Source organism: Triticum urartu, chromosome 3A, assembly GCF_056163025.1.
Source record: "Triticum urartu cultivar PI428250 chromosome 3A, HENAU_Tu73, whole genome shotgun sequence".
NCBI lineage: Eukaryota > Viridiplantae > Streptophyta > Magnoliopsida > Poales > Poaceae > Triticum > Triticum urartu.
This window is the reverse complement of record NC_141875.1, coordinates 3,097,429-3,117,231: the sequence shown is the minus strand read 5'-3', so window position 1 is coordinate 3,117,231 and position 19,803 is coordinate 3,097,429. Positions and strand designations below refer to the sequence as shown.

Below are 19,803 nucleotides of genomic sequence, written 5' to 3'. Positions count from 1 at the left end.
CTCAACTGTCCTAGCCAAAAATGGAAAAAAGAAAAAGAAAAAAAGATACAGGCACTTCGTTCTCAATGCCAGTGAAGCACTGCAGGTGGAGGTGATGAAACCTGATAGCCGGTGTGTGAGAACATCAAAGTTAAAACATAACATCTCCAAAAGATCACAGTTTTAACATGTGCTGCTGCAAATTGATGCGGTCTTTCAAAAGTAAGATGCAGATACGACATCACCTTACAGTCCCTAACGAGTTATGAGGCTAAGGTATCCATGGCTGTCTGTACAAAACTAGATAGCAGCAGATTAATCTAACTAAATTGAACTGAATCGTTGCTTAACATGGAGTAGAACATCCATGCAAAAAATGGAATACAGGTAAAGAGAGAGTACACATCGCTAAAGATGTTCAGGATGTTCGAGCACAAGCACACTGCTGTTGAAGTGGCTAATCCATACTTTGGTAGAAAAATTGGTTATATACATGTGTGGTTGAAAGCATTCTAATCATCAGCAGAAGGTGATTTACATAGAAAAGTACAGTTTTCTCAACAATGAAAGAGAGTAAACGGCATGGCGAAGGCACACATCACCATGAAGTATTCTTGGATACTTAAAGTCTACAACGACGCACAGATGCATACTTGGATGGACAAGCTCTATGGCGAAGGAACACTGAACAACCATAATTTCACACCGTGTCAACTCTGTGAAATTTCTTTCTTTTTCCATATTATTAATCAGTATAGATAAAACAGGATGCAAATCCTCAGCTGAAACGCCGGAGGTGATAGCCACGACCCTTTCCTCCTGTGCCATCCTACAGAACCAGGTCACGGCATATACAAAAATCTACGCACGACCACAGCGAGCAATGTTATTTGCTATGCAAGGCAACCGATCGATTACATGTTATTCCTAGCTAGGCATGACGGCACCCTTTCTTCTTGCAGTTGTTGTTGCAGTCCTTGTTACAGGTGGGAAAGCACTTGTCGAAGATGCCGCGCATGCAAGGGTCGCAAAGTTGGGTGGCGGCGGTGACCCCCTTGCAACCACTTTCAGCTACAACGTTGCAGTCACAAGTGCAGGTGCCGTTGCTACTGCAGCAGATACCATTTGCAATGCACTGACGCAAGATATTTCTACGGCAGCCCTCCCGAGGGCCGCCACCACCGCCGCTGCAGTAACTGCTGCAGGAGGTTTTAACCTCAGCGGTGCAGTTCGCACGGCATTGCGGGTCACAGTCGCTGCATAGAGGCCTCGGATGCCCCAGGGAAGACATGACCAGCATGGAGAAAACAGCAGCAGCAAGAAGAGAAGCCCCACCTGCAGCCATTGCTGCCCAGCAAGCTTTGTAGCTAGAGAGGTAAATATGTGGAGCAAGAGAAAGTCTCAAGGTAAGAGATGTGAATAAGCTAGCTGGTGACTATATGATGGAGCGGCTGATGCTATTTATAGGCTAGCTAGCTTCCAGTTGAGCTTACATACTCGATGTCACCGGACGGAGGGAGTAGATCTAAACTTGAGTACGTAGATCTAATTAATGTAAACTGCTCCATGTTAGTACAATTTTTCGCTAATAAGAAATGTTACAAGTTGGCTTCACCTCTTCACTAATTGCGTGGACTGTCAATGGATCGGCTGTTATCGGTCTTTTCTTTCTTCCCGTGGAAGAAAAGAAAGGCGGACAGGCGGCTATGGTTTCGTCTGCCTCCCGTCAGCTCCCCTGCCAGTCCGCCTCGTCTGTCTTGTGCCCTTAAGGCTACAGAGGCGCGCTGGACCTCAGCCCTTGCCGGGAGACGGATTTTTAGATGTTTTTTCTTTTGCCGTCCGAGTAGGATTTTTGTCCTGCTCAGAAAGATGTGATGGCGGCGGCTCCTTGAAGATGGAATAAAATTCTCCCCGTCTAACCCGCCTATAGGCGGTGTATCTAACATCGTTGAAGAGCGTGTGGAGGAATGTCTCTAGCGGATCTCACATGATTCAGTCACTGCTGGTCTTTATCGGATCCCCTTGGATGCAGTCTTCGTTCGTCTTTACTCATGTGTGTACATGTTCGATCCTTTCGCTCTACATTTCTCTTCATCGATGGCCGTTGCTATTCTCGTCTGCTAGTCTAGTGGGGCCTTAGCATGACGACTTTTCGACTATCTACTACAATTTGTCGGCACGCCTTCGGTTCGCTCCAGTGCTTGTATTTTTCACTAGATGGTCTACGAACCTGGATGTATTTTTTTTTACTTTTGGTGTTCTCTGTATTGCCATGACAAATGATGAATAGATCAAAAAAATTCCTGCAAAATACAATTCCATGGACTATCTTGAACATCTCCAATATGAACTTTCATTACTTCATTTTTGTTAATTACCGATCAAAGGGAGCAGTATTACAAAGGCTTGGTAATTAACACCGCCTTGGGACATATTCCCTCCGTACGAATTACTTGTCGCAAAAATGGAAGTAGATACATCCTTTTTATTCATTTGACTGGCTAGCTTGGCACAAGTAATTCGGAAAAGGAGGGGATATATGGCAAGCACTAATGTGTTGAGGACTTTGTTTTACTGCAGATAATAACAATCACTTGACTGGCTAGCTTGGCACATCGAATTGCAACATCAACTGAATGCACAAGCTTTGGTAGCATGAATTAATGATGAATAGGTAGCTGTTTTAGTACCAAAAATGTTAAACCTAATGGTTTATCATATACGGAAATTGTACAGACCTCCTCCCACATACTAACCCCCCACCCTCCAAGTTCAGGGGGGCCCACTTCCCAACCGAGGGCCAACCAAAAACTAACACGTCTAAGTGTAATATTAATTCCTTGGATATAGCATTGTTCTTGTTTTACTACCAAGCATTGACTTCTAACAAGATCTAGATCGGTGAGGCTACCAAGTAAATGGGCACATTAATTGCTCGTATGGTTTGGTCTTCTCTAGCCAAAGTCGCATGGTCTTTATATTTTGCCAACTTGATTTACGTTGGTTAATCTTGTATACTAGCTTCGTTCTGGTTTATTAATCCCCTTTGTATTTTATACTCAATTTTAACCATAGATTTGACTAACAAAATATAAGTTATATGTCACAAAATTCATGTTATTGGATTCATATTCAAAAGTTGTTTCCAATGATAGTATTTTTGTGGTATATAACTAATTTCAATAGTTAAATCAAATGTTAAAATTCAACCTAAAATACAAGGGGACTAATAAATTTGGACGGAGGTAGTACTTGCTAGTAGAACGGCTCTGGAGTAGTTAACTGCCAATAAGGCCGTGCACAGGCAAGGCGCGTCGGTCGGTGCATCATTTCAGTCAGGTTCGCTCCCTTCGTCTGTAAGCATCCTTGTGATTCATAGGTTCCATCATGTATGTGACATGATATTTTGGAGACGAAGGAACTTCCATCCAGTGCGTCATGCATCCATCAGAATTGTGACATCAACTCGAGTGGAAAAGATTCCTACTAACATGCAACTCGAGTGTGCTTGACTACTCCTACCTCTCAGATGCATGAACTGACTTCACTTAATTTGGACTTCAGCCTTGATGCAACTCGAGTCTGCATGTGATGGAGATTCGTTTCCTACCAAAAATTTACCCAGCTGATGCTGATCATAATGGTAATAAACCTTGCGGCTTCAGTAACTTCAGCTCAGTATTTTTAGGCTTTGGTGTCATTTTCTTCAGTTTCGTCACTCAGTTAGTTACTTAGCCTGTTAAGCATGAAGGCTTAACAACCTGGAGCGAGTCTCACGCATTGTTGGTCTGGACGTCGGATGGCACAAATGTTGTGGATCATTGAGGCGCATAGCCCGGGCCATGAGCCCCATTTTTTTCTTCCTGTGATGTGAAAAAATAGAAGAGAAGAGAGAGTCGAAAAGCTGCAGACACCCTATGAAAACTTGGCGTCCTTGGAGTGACGGTGCAGACCATGCCGTTGGGAGAGGGATCGCACAGACGTGGGTGGTGCAGGAGACCAACGAAGGGGCACCTTGGATGCAGTGCACACGGCTGAACAATGAAGACTGGGCATTGCTCATGCACATAATGCTTGATGGCCGCGGGCTCTAGGAGGCGATCAAGAGCGGCTCAATCGCCCCCAACGACAACCAACTCGCACTTGTGGCGATCCTCCGTGGAGTGCCGCTGAAGATGCTCTTCGCACTCACCGGGAAGCCGACAGTGAAGAATCATGGGAGACGTTGAAGGTGATCGCTTGGACATGCATGCCTCCGCGAGGCCAAGCTCGCCACCCTCACCTGTCAGTACATTGATACCACCGTCACTCCTGATGTCTGTCAATGAGGCCATCAAGGAGAAAAACTAGGCAGTTTCCCCACTGTAGAACTTCTATTTTAACCTTTCCTGTTGTAGAAATTGAATTGATCCGAAATGGTGATCGCTATGCTACTCCTTATTCACACTGTGTATACGTAGAAGACCTGTTGTTGGAACAAACACACCCTCGGTGTAGCGCGTTTGTACGTATCCAAGGAGCGGCTGGTATGCAGACATGTCCTAGAAGAAACTGAATACTAGTAAAAGCTAAATAGAGAAATTTCCCGCGCGTTTGTATATCTTAGCACGGCTTTGTTCAACATAAATGTCAGCAACAATACAGTACATCAGCTTTTCTTTCCTGAGCAATAGCCGGCATGTATTGAAGCTCATGAATACGAGCCAATGAACACACACGAGCTCAATGGATAGCTTGAAACTCGAGCTAAATGCACAAGTTTTGATACCCTGGATTACTTATCAATACAAAGTTGTTTAACAAAGCATTGACTTTCACAAGATCAAGATCGGTGGATCGATCCAAGATTTACTTGCAACTGGCTTTTACTAATTGGTGCATTAATTGGCCGTACTGTCCAGATTGCATGAATTGACTTTGATTTAGTCTTTTCTAGCCGCCATCTTGAACTCTTGATTTATGCTATTCTGCTAGTGGGACAAAAATGGTCTTGTTAACTGGAAATCAGGGCAAGACGCGCTGCGGTGCATCATGTGACTTGCTTACTGTTGCTCATTTCGTCTGTGAGACTGAGCATCCTTGTGATTGATGTGATTTATAGGTGCCATCCTGTAGCATGATATTTTGGGAACGAAGGAACGTCCGGTACATTCGTTATGCATTTTATCAGGGGTGTGACATGCACTTAATAGTAAAAAGAACAGTTACCTCAACAATGAACAGGGTGAAGGCGCACACTGCCTTCCAGTATTGCTGCGTACTATAACGACAACACACGAATGCGCACTTGCATTGACATGCTGACACATACAGGTGAATGAACATATATATGAGCTCAATGGAAGAAGCAACAATTAACAACCATAATTACACATCGCCTTAACTTGGTGAAATTTCTTCCGTTCAATATTATTATTCAGTATAAATAAACAAAATGCAAATCCCCAACTAAAACACTGGAGGTGATGCGCCATGACCCATATCTCCGGTGCCATCCCATAAAACCAACTCATGGCGCACGTTTACATAAAAAAGGTCAAACACAAACGTAGGTACAAGCACAACCATCATTAGTCATGCTATTCCTATGCATGACACCCTTTCTTCTTGCAGTTGTTGTTGCAGTCGTTGTTACAGGTGGTATTGCACTGATTGAATATGCTGTTAGTGCAAGCTTGGCAATCTGTGTAGTTGTCGGTGAGGCTGCTGCAACGTTCTTGAGCTATGGTGTTGCAGTCACAAGTGCATGATGTGCTATTGCTACTGCAGCAGGTACCCTCGGCTTTGCACTGGTCCAAGATCTGCCTCTCACAGCCCTCCCGAGGGTTGTAGCAGGTACCACTGCAGGAGTTTCTAGCCTCCTCGTTGCACTTGGTACTGCACAACGTCCCACAGTCACTGCATAAAGGCCTCGGATTCCCCAGAGACGACATAATCAGCATGGAGAAAACAGCAACAGCAGCATGAAAGGAAGCTCCACCTGCAGCCATTGTTGCCGAGCAAGCTTTGTGTAGCTAGAAAGGCAGCTAGATATGAATGAGATGGGCTGGTGACTGCATGATGGAGTGCCTGATTCTATTTATAAGGCTGGTCATAGTGGGGAGTAACTTATACTAGTGTCATGCATATGACACTAGTCTAAATTACTACCTTCATAATGCAAAGTAACATAGTAGTAGTGTTATAGATGGCTTTATTTATTAGCTAGTAGACTCATCTTGTATTGGGAAGCGCTATGTTACAGTAACATATTATGTTACTACTTCTTATTAACTACTTGCCACATAAATAAAGAAATCTTGAAGTACGCTATGTTACTCGCTAAGTTACTCCCACTATGACCAGCCTAAACTACCAGGCAAGCTTCCAGTGAAGGTGGAGGGTAAATCTAAACTTAATTATATGGATGGACAACGATCTAATGTTAACCCATCTATGTTACGATGGCTAAGAAACAATAGAAGTTGGCTCGAGGAGGAGTATATCATATTCACCCTCACCGGTCTCTATTAATTGCCTGCACGTCTACTAGAGAGCTGGAATCAAAGGATTTAAAATGGCTTGATAACACTGTTTTTGGGACATACAGTACCATAACAATCACTTGAATGCTCAAGAAAAAAAATCACTTGAATGGCTTGACAATTTAGCTTGAAGATAAACTAAATGTACAATTTTTGGTACTACCCGGATTACTGCTCAACACGTACTGGTTGTTTTACGAAGCATTGAGTTTTTTTTCGCGGTTGGGAAGCATTGACTTTGACAAGATCAAGATCCGTGGATTATCCTAAATTTGATTACTTGAGCAACTTGCTTTTAGTCAATGGCACATTAATTGCCAGATCGCGCCAAATGACTTTGAATATATTTTTTGGGGCAAGAGGAATTGGCTTTTGATTGGATCTTCTCTAGCACAGCCGGCTAGAATTGGGACCAAGGAACTTCTACGTACATCATGCACCCATCAAGCGGTGTGACTCCGCTCAAAAAAAAATCAAGCGGTGTGACGTGCACTTAACAGTATAGAGAAGACGACATGCATGCACGTCGACTAGTTGACTCCTACCACACTCAGATGCATGAACGGACTTTAGTTCATACCGCAAACTAAATACACCCTCGGTTCCTATATATGTCTTTTTTTTATTTCTATATGAAGTATATACAGATGCATATAGATGTATTTTAAAGTGTATATTCACTCAATTTGCTTTGTATGTATCTTATATTGAAATCTCTAAAACGACTTATATTTAGGAACAAAGAAAGTACACTGTTAGATCCTCCTCGAAAAAGTCTACACTCTGTTAGATCATGTCAAAGATGGTTTAACCATACTAAACCCGGCAGATCCCTCGGTAGGGTATTCTTGCTAGGCGATTGGGCTGGATGGTAATAGAAGGCATGGTTTTAACCTGGTTCGGGCTCTTGCCGTGGATATACTACCCTACTCATGCTCGTATATATTGCGTTGGGGTGGGTATAGATGAGTATCAAGGGGTTGTAATGTGTCTATTGACGAGTCTGCCCACGACCTATATAACATACCGGAGGTCCTAGTGCTATAGATCGTAGTCGGCTATATCAGTGGAGGTAGAGTCGTCCACAGCTCTTGTATCTTCGGATTCTACATCAAGTCTTCCGAAAGCACTAATTAAAGAGTACCCCTTTGAAAGACACTCCCACATTGCCAGGTTGCGACAAGTGGCATGTTGCATGTTCGCCACTTGTCGTAACCAGGAGTTTTCCCCTTTTTGTAGATTTGTTTATTCAAAATATTTTATCTCTTACACCGCGCGTCCAAATCATGAACCATTTTCACCGTTGGATCCCTTGCATCGAGATCTTCAAAACTAGATCCCAGTTAATAGGTTTCGACGAACTTTTTTTCACAAGAAAACCGGACAAAAAAACGAACCGGGAGTATGTTTTTTTCCTTTCCGAAGAGGCACGCGTGTTTTCCATTTCCGAGAGGCACAATCGTGCCTCTCACGGACGCAAATCCGTGCCTCCATAAAAAGTAAATCCGTATCTCTCACGAAATGAAATAAAAGAAAATGTCTTTTTTCCTTTTCTAGGGGCACCACCATGCCTCTTGCGGAAGCAAATCCGCACCTCCACGAGAATTAAATATATGCCTCTCCTGGAATGAAAAAAACAAGAAAACACGTTTTTTCCAAGAGGCCCGACCGTGCATCTCATGGAAGGAAATTCGTGCTTCACTGAAAGTAAATCTGTGCCTCTCACGGAACCAAAAAAATGTACTTTTTTCCTTTTCCGAGAGACATGGCCGTGCCTCCCGCGGAAGCAAAATCATGCATCCATGTGAAGTAAATCCATGCCTCTCATGAAAAAACACACGCTTGTTTTCCTTTCCGAGAAGGACAATCGTGCCTCTTGCGAAAGCAAATTCATGCCTACACGAGAAGTAAATACATGCCTCTCGCCAGACGAAAAGAAGAAAACATGCTTTTCCATACAATGTTTTTTTAAAAATACTCCCTCCGTTTTTATTTAGTTCGCGTATTAGTTTTGGTCAAAGTCAAGCTTTGTAAACTTTGACCAATTTTATAAACAAAAATATTAACATATACGATAACAAATCAACATCATTAGATTTATTACTGAATGTACTTTCACATAGTATAAATTTGTTATGGTAAATGTTTATATTATTTTGTATGAACTTGGTCAAACTTTACGAAGTTTGACTTCAGTCAACTCTAATATGCGGAGTAAATAAAAACGGAGGGAGTACAATTTTTGGTTCAAATACTAACAAAAGCCGATGGAAAACAGACAAGCTGAATTTTGTTCATCTACAAGCCAGAAACGCGTACAGAAAAATAAAATAAAATAAATCCGAAGGGAGCGCACAAAGCGCAACACGTCGAAGCGGCTGAGAGTGTGCCAAGTGGCGTGCTCCCAGCCCACCCGAAGTGACCCTTGCGCGGGCTCCCGGATAAGTACTCCTCAATTAGTGGCTCTTCAAGTCTTCCGAAGTTTTCATATAATTCACCGTGGGCTGTCCTAAGTGGCCCAGGATGAAACCTACGTAAGGGTCCTCGGTCAGCCCACCAGGCCGGGAACAGATATAGTGAGGGACCCCTAGCCCGAGACAATATCACCATGCATGTGCCTCCCATGATGGACCAGACTTGCCTGCTCCCCCGTTGTGTGCCCATCCGTGCTCCCGTCTACGTGGCTTGATTTGATTGGAACAAAGGTCCAGCCCCACCCTCTTAAAATCAGGGGGGAGATGATTAGATTAAAAAGAAAAAAGGAAAAAAGACAACCATAGGATTAAGTAGGAGCACGGATGGGAGCACGGGAAAGGAGCAAGCAAGCCGGATCCTCCCATGACGGCTATCCCTGAAACTACCGAAGTGATGTTATGGAAACCGCAATGTATATTGCCGTGACATGCACGAAGATTGGGCTGCTCAAATCAATACTAGAGCCAGTTCATGCATCTAAGCGGTGTGGGAAACGTCGTACCCGGTTCAGGGCGACGGCTGCATGTTATAAAGGCAGGGGCGCGACTCCCTGATAGCGTACAAGTTGTTGGTATAGAAACTTGAGATACAAGAGATAAGCTGCTTGGAGTACAAGCGATAAACTATAGAGAGAATATTGTTACGGAGAATATTTATCTAGTCTATCTAGCCTATGCAGTTGGCTCACCGAACCACCTTGAGTTGGGATGACCGAACCACCTTGACACCATAGCAATGTTGTTTAACACCCTCCCTTAATCACAGCTTGGTCAAGTTGAGATTACGCTTGAATTCATCAAAACTTTTGGTAGGCAATGCTTTTGTGAAGCCATCTGCAACCTGATCTCGTGAATGCACAAAGCGAATATCCAATTGTCTCTTTGCAATTCTTTCTCTGACAAAATGGAAATCTATCTCGATGTGTTTTGTTCTGGCATGAAAAACTGGGTTAGCAGACAAATAAGTAGCACCCAGATTATCACACCATAAACATGGAGTTTTGGTGTGCTTCACACCTAGCTCTCTCAACATGGACTGAACCCAGATAATCTCAGCAGTGGCATTTGCTAATGCTTTATACTCAGCTTCAGTGCTAGACCGTGATACAGTAGCTTGTTTCTTTGCACACCATGATATAAGATTTGGTCCAAAGAAAACTACAAATCCACCAGTGGAGCGTCTGTCATCTATACATCATGCCCAATCAGAGTCAGAAAAAGCACTGACAAGAGTTGATGAAGATTTGGTGAATGTAAGACCAAGACTCATAGTATCTTTCACATATCTCACTATGCGCCTGGCAGCAGTCCAATGAATAGTAGTAGGTGCATAAAGGAATTGTCATACTTTGTTGACTGCAAAGGATATATCTGGCCTTGTTAAGGTGAGGTACTGGAGTGCTCCTACTAGACTTCTATATCTAGTACTATCCTCTTGACCCAAGAGATCTCCCTCTTCAAGTGACAATTTTTCTGTGCTAGACAAAGGAGTTGGAGAGGCTTTACATCCTTGTAAGCCAACTCTTCTTACCAAATCAGCAACATACTTTTCCTGAGAGAGATGAAGGCCATCTTCAGTTTTCTTTACCTCAATCCCTAGGAAAAAATGTAAGTCTCCCAGATCTTCAAGAGCAAACTCAGCACTTAGGTCCTTCAACAATCCTGTCACTGCTTCATTAGATGAACTTGTGACAATAATATCATCAACATAAATAAGAACAAAAATGGATGTTTTGGACTTGTTGTAGATGAATAAAGATGTATCAGATTTTGAAGGAACGAAACCAAGTGATTGTAGTTTCTGACTGAGATGAGAGTACCACGCCCTGGGAGTCTGCTTCAGTCCATATAGAGCTTTGTCAAGCTTACACACATGAAAGGGTTTATCCTTGTTCTCAAAACCAGGAGGTTGTTTCATGTATACTTCCTCTTCCAGAACACCATGAAGGAACGCGTTCTGCACATCTAGCTGTCTGAGACTCCATCCCCTGGAAACAGCAATAGACAGTACAAGACGAATAGTAGCAGCTTTAACCACTGGACTAAAGGTGTCTTCATAGTCTATACCATACCGTTGTTTGAAGCCTTTTGCAACAAGTCTGGCTTTGTAGCGATCTATGGTTCCATCGGACTTTCTTTTGATCCTATAAACCCACTTACAATCAATCAAATTTTTACCTCGCCGTGGAGACACAAGATGCCACGTCTTATTTTTCTGAAGTGCCATGTATTCCTCTTCCATGGCCTTTTTCCAGCATGTATCCCTGAGAGCTTCATCAAGCGTACTGGGCTCTCCTGTGGTACACGCTAAACCAAACTTAGTTATTTGTTTGTAATTGATGGGTTGGATTACTCCCTTCTGTAGCCATGTACGAGGTTGGGCATATGAGGTAGCATCGTTGGCGAGCGCAGAAGATCCAGCCTCTGGGCCGGACAATCCCGAGGCAGATCCCCCTGGTGCTTCCGACGCACCAGCCGCGCCAGCAGTTGTGTCAGCGGGATTTTCTGTGGCGGCGGGTGATGCTGGAGCCGTGACGGAAGCCGCAGAAGATCCAGGCCGCGCGGAGGACACGGGCCTGACCGGATCCGCCTTGGATCGCACGCCTGTCGTGGGCTGGGGCGAATCCGTGCCGGATCATGCGCCCAGCTGCTGGCGGCGCATGTAGTGGCAGGGTCCGCCAGCGGGCCGGGGGCTCCTGCCACGTGGCCTCCAAGGATTGGCGTGGGCCGGACGCCGCTTCTGGCCCAGTTGAGGCGAGCCGCGTGGCCGTCGCTGGGTCGCTGTCGCCGCGCCTGGCGGGCGACACGGGATCTGGCGCGCGGGCGCCCTGCTGCAACACGGATCCCGAAGCTGATCTGCTGCCACGCTGCTGGAGCTCCAATCCCGAGGAGGATCTGTTCCCCGCTGTGTGACACATAAAATGTGAACAGTTTGGGGTGATTTCTTCACCATTTTCTGTGATTCCTTCGCCATTTTCTGCTCCATTGCCATCTGCATCATCACAAAGCTCAAGTGCACGGTTATGAGAATTAGTCATCATATGATCATTACAGTTATTTCCCCCTTGATCAAGACCGGTGAGACCAGATGGTAAAGAAGAATTTCTTGACGAAGTAGGGCACCGGCATTAGGATGAAGGGTGGCAAAGGGAAACTTTGTTTCATCAAAAATGACATCCCGTGAGATATAGACGCGTCTGGTTGAAACATCAAGACACTTGACGCCTTTGTGTTGGGCACTATAACCAATGAACACACATTGTTTGGATCTAAAAGTGAGTTTTCGATCATTGTAAGGGCGAAGATTGGGCCAACAGGCGCATCAAAAACACACGGAGAGAAGTGTAGTCTGGTTTGGTGTGGAGAAGCCTTTCAGTGGGAGTTTTATTGTTGATAACACGACTAGGTAGCATATTAATGATATGGACAGCTGTGAGAAAGGCCTCGTCCCAAAATTTTAAGGGCATGGAGGCGCCAGCAAGAAGGACAAAGCCAACTTCGACAATGTGTTTGTGTTTGCGTTCAGCAGACCCATTCTGTTGATGGGCATGGGGACACGACACATGGTGAGAGATGCCAAGTTTTTGAAAAAAGGAGTTTAGTTTCTCGTATTCGCCACCCCAATTAGATTGGAGGGCTATGATTTTGGTGTCGAATTTCCTTTCAACTAAAGCTTGGAAATTGAGAAAAACTTGGCATACAACTGATCTTTTCTTAAGAAGATAGATCCAGGTAAATTTACAATAGTCGTCAATGAAACTCACGTAGTATGTATGTGTACCAACAGAGGAGGGAGCGGGTCCGCACACATAAAAAAATAAGTTGCAAAGGCTTGGTAGAAATACTTGTAGAAATAGGATAAGGCAACTGATGACTTTTAGCTCTCTGGCAGGAATCACAAATTGTTTCAACATCGCGCTCTCCAACATATGGGAGCTTATTTTTCCTAAGCAAACGCTCAACTAAAAGAAAACGATGCATGTCCTAATCGATCGTGCCACCGTGTAGATGAGACTTTGGTGGCACTAAAAACTTGTTTATTGAATCTTCGAATCTCCGGAATCAATGGGTAAAGCCCGCGAACACATCTACCTCGATATAGCACCCTCCTCGTGGCCTGATCCTTGATCAAAAAGAAGAAGGGGTGAAATTCAAGAAAGACGTGATTATCAATGGCAATGCGATGAACGGAAAGAAGGCTGTTGGAAGCATTAGGAACATGCAAAAAATTTCTGAGATGAATTTTTCTATGAGGGGTTTTAATAACAGAATGACCAATGTGACCAATCTTCATACCTTCTCCACTAGCAGTGTGGATATGATCGTGGCCGCGATACTTCTCGCGCATGGTCACCTTTTCCAGCTCACCGGTGATGTGATTCGTGGCTCCGCTGTCGACGTACCAGTTCGTGTCAGCACCATATGAGGCTTCTGCTGCCCCGGCCACTTTTTCATCCTGGGACGATGCATCATCATCATCCTCAAACTGGTACCAGCAATCTTTAGCTGAGTGTCCCAGCTTGCCACAGATTTGGCACCGAACAGCGTCCGGGCGTGATCTGTTGCTGTTGGAGGAGCTGTTGCGTCGGCCCCTATTGTTGTTGGAGGAGGGCCGGCCGCTGCCGCGCATGTTGCCGCCGTTCTGGCCGCTGCTGTTGCCCCCGCCAGAGCTCTTGCCCTTCTGACGAGGAGGTCCACGGTAGCGAGAGCCGCTTCCGCCGCGGCCGTGGGTGGCGATGTTTGCCGAAGACTTGAAGCCACCTCTGGTCCCTGCCCCTTGGAACAAAGCCACTCTTTGATCAAAGTTACTCATCTGAGCAAACAATTCATCAAGGGTGACCGGGATGGTGCGGGCGTCAAGGGCATATACCAGCGGCTGGTAGTCCATGTCGAGGCCGTTGAGGATGTAGGAAATTAGCTCGTCCTCCTGCAATGGCCGCTCCACCGCTCCAAGTTCGTCGGCGAGGGAGCGCATGTGCGCAAAGTACGTGGCCACCGATTGTGTCCCCTTCTGCGCGTTCGTGAGAGCGGCGCGGATGTTGTTGACGCGGGACATCGAGGTTGACGAGAACATCCTCGCCAGCGCCATCCACAGCTCATGCGCGTGGGTGATCGCGGTCACCTGTATGAGTACTTCTTTGGACAGATTATTCAGAAGATAACCCAGTACCTGCTGGTCTTCTTTGATCCAAAGTTGATGTAGAGGATTCGGGGTGGTCTCCTCCTTGCCATCCTTGTCCTTGGAGACGACGACCTTGGCTGGTTCCACCATGCTCCCGTCCACGTACCCGAAGAAACCAGCACCGCGGAGTTGTGGCGTGATCTGGGTACGCCATAGGATGTAGTTGGTGCGTGTGAGACGCTTGGTGACTTGGCCAGAGAGGGTAGGGTTGGAGGAGCTGGAGGAGGCCATGGTAGGAGGTTTCGGTGGAGGAGAAAAACCTAGATGCGATGGAAGAGTTAGGCTCTGATTACCATGTGGGAAACGTCGTACCCGGTTCAGGGCGACGGCTGCATGTTATAAAGGCAGGGGCGCGACTCCCTGATAGCGTACAAGTTGTTGGGATAGAAACTTGAGATACAAGGGATAAGCTACTTGGAGTACAATGGATAAACTAGAGAGAGAATATTGTTACAGAGAATATTTATCTAGTCTATCTAGCCTATGCGGTTGGCTCACCGAACCACCTTGAGTTGGGCTGACCGAACCACCTTGACACCATAGCAATGTTGTTTAACAAGCGGCAGGAGCAGTCAAGTACTTGACTTGCATGCTAATCTCTAACTTTGCAAACAACTGTACGTGAAAACCATTTAGCATTATAGCCGGCTATTTAAAATATTAATGTTAGTAGGAATCTTTTGTACTATTATCGGTGCATGATGTCACATCCCTGATGGATCCAAGACACACTGGAAGTTCCTTCATCCCCAAATTTCATCACATGATCGGACATATGAATCGGTTACAAGGATGCCCACAAACGAAAGAAGCAAACCTGATTGAAACAACGCACCGATCACCGCGTCTTGCCTGTGTGCACCCCATGGCCGCGTCTTGGCTGATAGGCATCCATGGTCCATGCCCTAAATGAAACTGAATAAAGAGAGAAAATTCCTGCAATTATAATTTTTTACCATGCCTTTGTCGAACATAAAATTCAGCAATAATACAGTACGTCAATTTATTTTCTTTTTGTGAGCAACCCCCAGTCTCTTGTAATCCTGTGTTATTTCTTTCAGATTATGTTGAATCGGCGACATGAGCATGAGCTTATCAATAGCAAGAAGTGAAAGTCGGTGTTTGTGTGTTTACACCAGTATTTCGTAGCGATGGAAAGGTAAGAAACTCTGGTATTATACGTGGTTGGAGAAAGCAATCTGTGAGTAGTATTGTTGCAACATTAATGGTAAATCACATTGTGTGAGTATGTATGAACTTGAAAAGCTGTCTCATGCTTCTCAGGATTTAGAGACCCGGATTCATCCTCCATCATCTTATAAGTACACATCAACGTGAAAAGAAAAGTCTTTTTTTTCAGGCTCTGTATACTAATTTGCTGCACAGGCTATGTCGTTCTTGCAAGCTTTGCTGAATCATGAGTAGAATGTGATTTACGTAGAAAAGAAGAATTCCTGCAACAACGTACGAGAATAAATGGCATGGTGAAGGCGCGCCTCACATTAATTCCAATATTATTGGAGAATACAATGACACACAAATGCATACTTGGATGGACAAGCTGATGTATACAAGCCAGTGAACACCTGCGAGGTGGATTTGCGCGAGCTCTGTAGACAAAGGAATAAACAACAAGCATAGACAAAGGAATAAATAACAAGAAAAAACCCTGACAAAAAATTAAAAAAATTAACAGCAAAAACGCTGGAGGTGATGTGCCACGACCCATTACTGCTGGGCCATTCCACAAAACCAGGTCATGGCGATTACAGAAATCGATATACGTATGACTATGACGAGCCATGTAATATCCCATGCAAGGCACCCGGTCGATCGATTGCATGTTATTCCTATGCGTCGCACCCTTTCTTCTTGCACTTGGTGTTGCAGTCACTGACACAGGTGGGATAGCACTGGTCGAACATGGCACGCTTGCAAGAATCACAACGTACAGAGCCGTCGGTGACGCTGCTGCAACGTTCTTGAGCTACAGTGTTGCAGTCACAAGTGCAGGTGCCGTTGCTGCTGCAGCAGAAACCATCTCTGGTGCAGCCATCGAAAACCTGCTTCTGGCAGTCCGCCCGAGGGTTGTAACAGTTACCGCTGGCGTTGCAGGAGGTGTTAGCCTCCGCGTTGCAGTTGGTACTGCACAACGTCCCACAGTCACTGCATAAAGGCTTCGGATTCCCCAGGGACGACATAATCAGCATGGAGAAAACAGCAACAGCAGCAAGAAAGGAAGCTCCACCTGCAGCCATTGTTGCCGAGCAAGCTTTGTGTGGCTAGAGAGATAGCTAGATATGTGTAGCAAGAGAAGGGCTCAAGATAAGAGATGTGAACAAGATGGCTGGTGACTGTATGATGGAGCGCCTGATTCTATTTATAGGCTACCGGGCAAGCTTCCAGTTGAGGGTAGATCTAAACTTAATTATATGGATGAACGATTACTAAAACTGGTGAGGGACTGGCTTGATAGCACTGTTTTCGGGACATACAATGCTTGAATGGCTTGACAATTCAGCCTGACAATAAACTAAATGTACAATTTTGGAGTACCCCGGATTACTGCTCAACACGAAGTTGTTTTACGAAGCATTGACTTTTATTTCCGGGTTACGAAGCATTGACTTTGACAAGATCAAGATCGGTGGATCATATTCAATTAGTTACTTGAGCAACTTTGTTTTGCGAAAAACTTCCAATCTATTCATCTTCAATCATGATAGTACAACGAACACCAGAAATAGAAATTACATCCAGATCCGTAGACCACCTAGCGACGACTACAAGCACTGAAGCAAGCCGAAGACGCGCTGTCGTCATCATCCCTCCATCGTCGGAGTCGGGCACAACTTGTTGTAGTAAACAGTCGAGAAGTCGTCGTCCTAAGGCCCCATAGGACCAGCGCACCAGAACAGCAACCGCCGCAGATGAAGAATAACGTAGGTTGGAAGAATTCAACCCGAAGACACACGAATATAGACGAACAACAACGAGATCTGAGCAAATCCATCAAAGATAGATCCGCCAGAGACACACCTCCACACGCCCACCAACGATACTAGACGCATCGCCGGAACGGGGGCTAGGCGGAGAGACCTTTATTCCATCTTCAGAGAGCCGCCGCCGTCTCATCTTTCTGAGCAGGACACAAACCCAAACAAGACAGAAAAAAAAGACTAAAAACGAAGCCTTCCCGCTGGCCCTTGGCAAGATCCACCGTGCCTCCATGGCCATAGGGCCATCGGAGACGAGACGGACCTGCGGCCGCGCCGGCGAGAGGCAGGAACCCTAGCTTTCTTTCTTGGAGGAGGATGAGCGACTTCGGTGCACACGGTCAGACTCATTACTTGAGCAACTTGTTTTTAGTAAATGGCGCATTAATTGCCAGACCGCGTGAATTGACTTCGAATATTATTTTTGGCAAGACGAATTGAGTTTTGATTGGATCTTCTCTAGGACAACACGCATGTGTACAGGAGAATCGGGATGAAGGAACTTCCAGTACGTGTGTCGTGCATCCATCGAGGGTGTGACGTGCAATTAATGGTATAAAGAAGATGCGATAACTTGCATGCACGTCGACTAGTTGACTCTTAACACAAACTATGTGTCAGATGCATGAATTGACCTTAGTTCATACCGCAAACTATAAGTACTCTGTTAGATCCTCCTCCTTTAAAAAGTCTACACTCTGTTAGATCACGTAAAAGATTGTTTTTTTTTGCAGGTCAAGTAAAAGATTGTTTAACCATGTGTCAGAGCTAAATCTAGCAGATCCCTCGGTAGGCTATCCTAGCTAGACGATTTGGGCTGAATGGTAGCGGGTGTCGAGGTTTTATCAAGGTTCAAGCTCTCACGGTGAAGATAATACCCTACACCTACTCGTATATGTTGCATTGGGGTGTGTACAAAATATGAGTGAATATTGAGAGATTGTAATATGTCTATTGACAAGCTCCGCCGTTGTCTTATATAGCATGCGTGGGGTCCTAGGGTTATTCTAGATCCTAGTCGGCTATGTCGATGGAGGTAGAGTCCTCCACGGCTCCCGTATCTTCGAATTGTACGCCAAGTTTTCTTAAGTTTTTGTATAATCCGACGTGGTGTGTCCAAAGTCGTCCAGGACGAAACTGACCCTGGGATCCTCAGCCTGGCCAACCAGGCCCGGAAAAGACGTGGTAAGGCACCCCTGGGCCAGGACTGCCTCACCATGTATGTTCCTAATTGCAGCTTTTATATTATGCAACCTGCTATTGACATGTTGCCTTGGCTTATTTAGCTGCATCTAGTGATATAGATTTTGCTAGAAAGTTTCGAGTCTTTGGAAGGAGGCGACTGCGAGCACTGGGATGACGAACGATGGCCAAGAACAACCGTTCCTTGTCCTTGTCGCCGGCTCCTACAATCCTACTCGTTGGCAACCATGGCGGAAAAAGGCAAGAGCCCAGCTTTCTCGTCAACTATGCCCATCTTGTCGGGACGCAATGTGGAGAGAGAAACGAATGTCCGGTGCGGGCCTGGGTCTGATTGTTTTGGGCATCAACCTGTGAAAAAAATAGCATGCTCTAGCAAAATGGCGTCGGCCTTAAAAGCTGCTATTAGCATGATATAGCGTGCTATTAGTAGGACATTGTATAATGATTCATTTAGCGCGCCATTTCTGAGCATGCTTTAGTATGATATTAGCGGTGCTATAGCGCGTTATTTTTTTAGTGGCGCAAATCCAATCGGTGATAGTTATACCATAATTTTCCCTAAAATAGTTATACCGTAATTATACCGCACCGCCGATGAAGGAACAATACAAGGTATTTATTCGCTGATCATCTCGAAGTAGACATTCGGCCCGCTTTATGTTAATAAAGTTACACGGGCCAGACAATACAAGGTATTAAGGAATTCTCAGAAGCTAATGAAAAGAAAACATGACAAAACACGCAAAGAACACTAAAAATGCACAAAGAGTGCACTACCGAATGGAATACCTCTAGCATGTCGCTGAGAAGAAGCACAAGACACACATGGTCACGATAGAGATGCATCCACAGTCATTGACAACTCCCCAAGAGGGTCACGATGCAAATCGGCACTGTAGGCACGTCTATCAAAGCAAACAAAGGCTTTCATCCTGAGTGTCAGAGGGTAGGGAGAGGGCAACGACGAAGCCCCAAGAGGAAATTGATGCCTACAGGCATCGCCGCCGGCGCCGAGACACAAGGCTTTCATCATAGGTTTGGCATCTCTTATTTTCATGCTTTAGTAGAACTTGTGCCTCCCGCTCCAATGTCGTTTTAACGTTTGGTCTACTTGTATGAGGATTTCCTGACCACTTTGTATGGATTCATCCATCTGTGATTTTATTTATAAGGGGTGGGGGTTGGGAGGAACCCCAGTCTGTCATGGAGCCTCAGTCCCTCTTGGTTGTGGTTGGTCTTTTGCTTCGGGCTTGCCTAGATCTTGGTAGGTAGCCTCCTTGAACCTGGCAAGATGTGGTCCCGGTCTCCTATCTTATAGATGTGTCTTCATGGTCTCTGCTCTCAGTCCTTGCAATCTCCTGGAAGGAGCGGCGATCCATGATCAGGAGCGAGGGGGTTGTCCGAAGATGGCTAGTTTTGTTCACTACCATGGTGGCCAGTCATTT

General features: G+C 45.2%; 1 protein-coding gene across 1 annotated transcript; it reads right to left on the bottom strand.

Moving 5' to 3' along the window:
• Positions 1-15,628: 15,628 nt before the first annotated feature.
• Positions 15,629-16,529, bottom strand: LOC125547478 (uncharacterized). The gene has a single exon (XM_048711337.2). The coding sequence runs from the start codon at positions 16,415-16,417 to the stop codon at positions 16,010-16,012; it is 408 nt and encodes a 135-aa protein (XP_048567294.1). The 5' UTR covers positions 16,418-16,529; the 3' UTR covers positions 15,629-16,009.
• Between the last annotated feature and the right edge of the window lie 3,274 nt (positions 16,530-19,803).

Bases quoted from the DNA above. Each gene is read 5' to 3' on its own strand.
- LOC125547478 (XM_048711337.2), bottom strand. From the start codon at position 16,417: ATGGCTGCAGGTGGAGCTTCCTTTCTTGCTGCTGTTGCTGTTTTCTCC.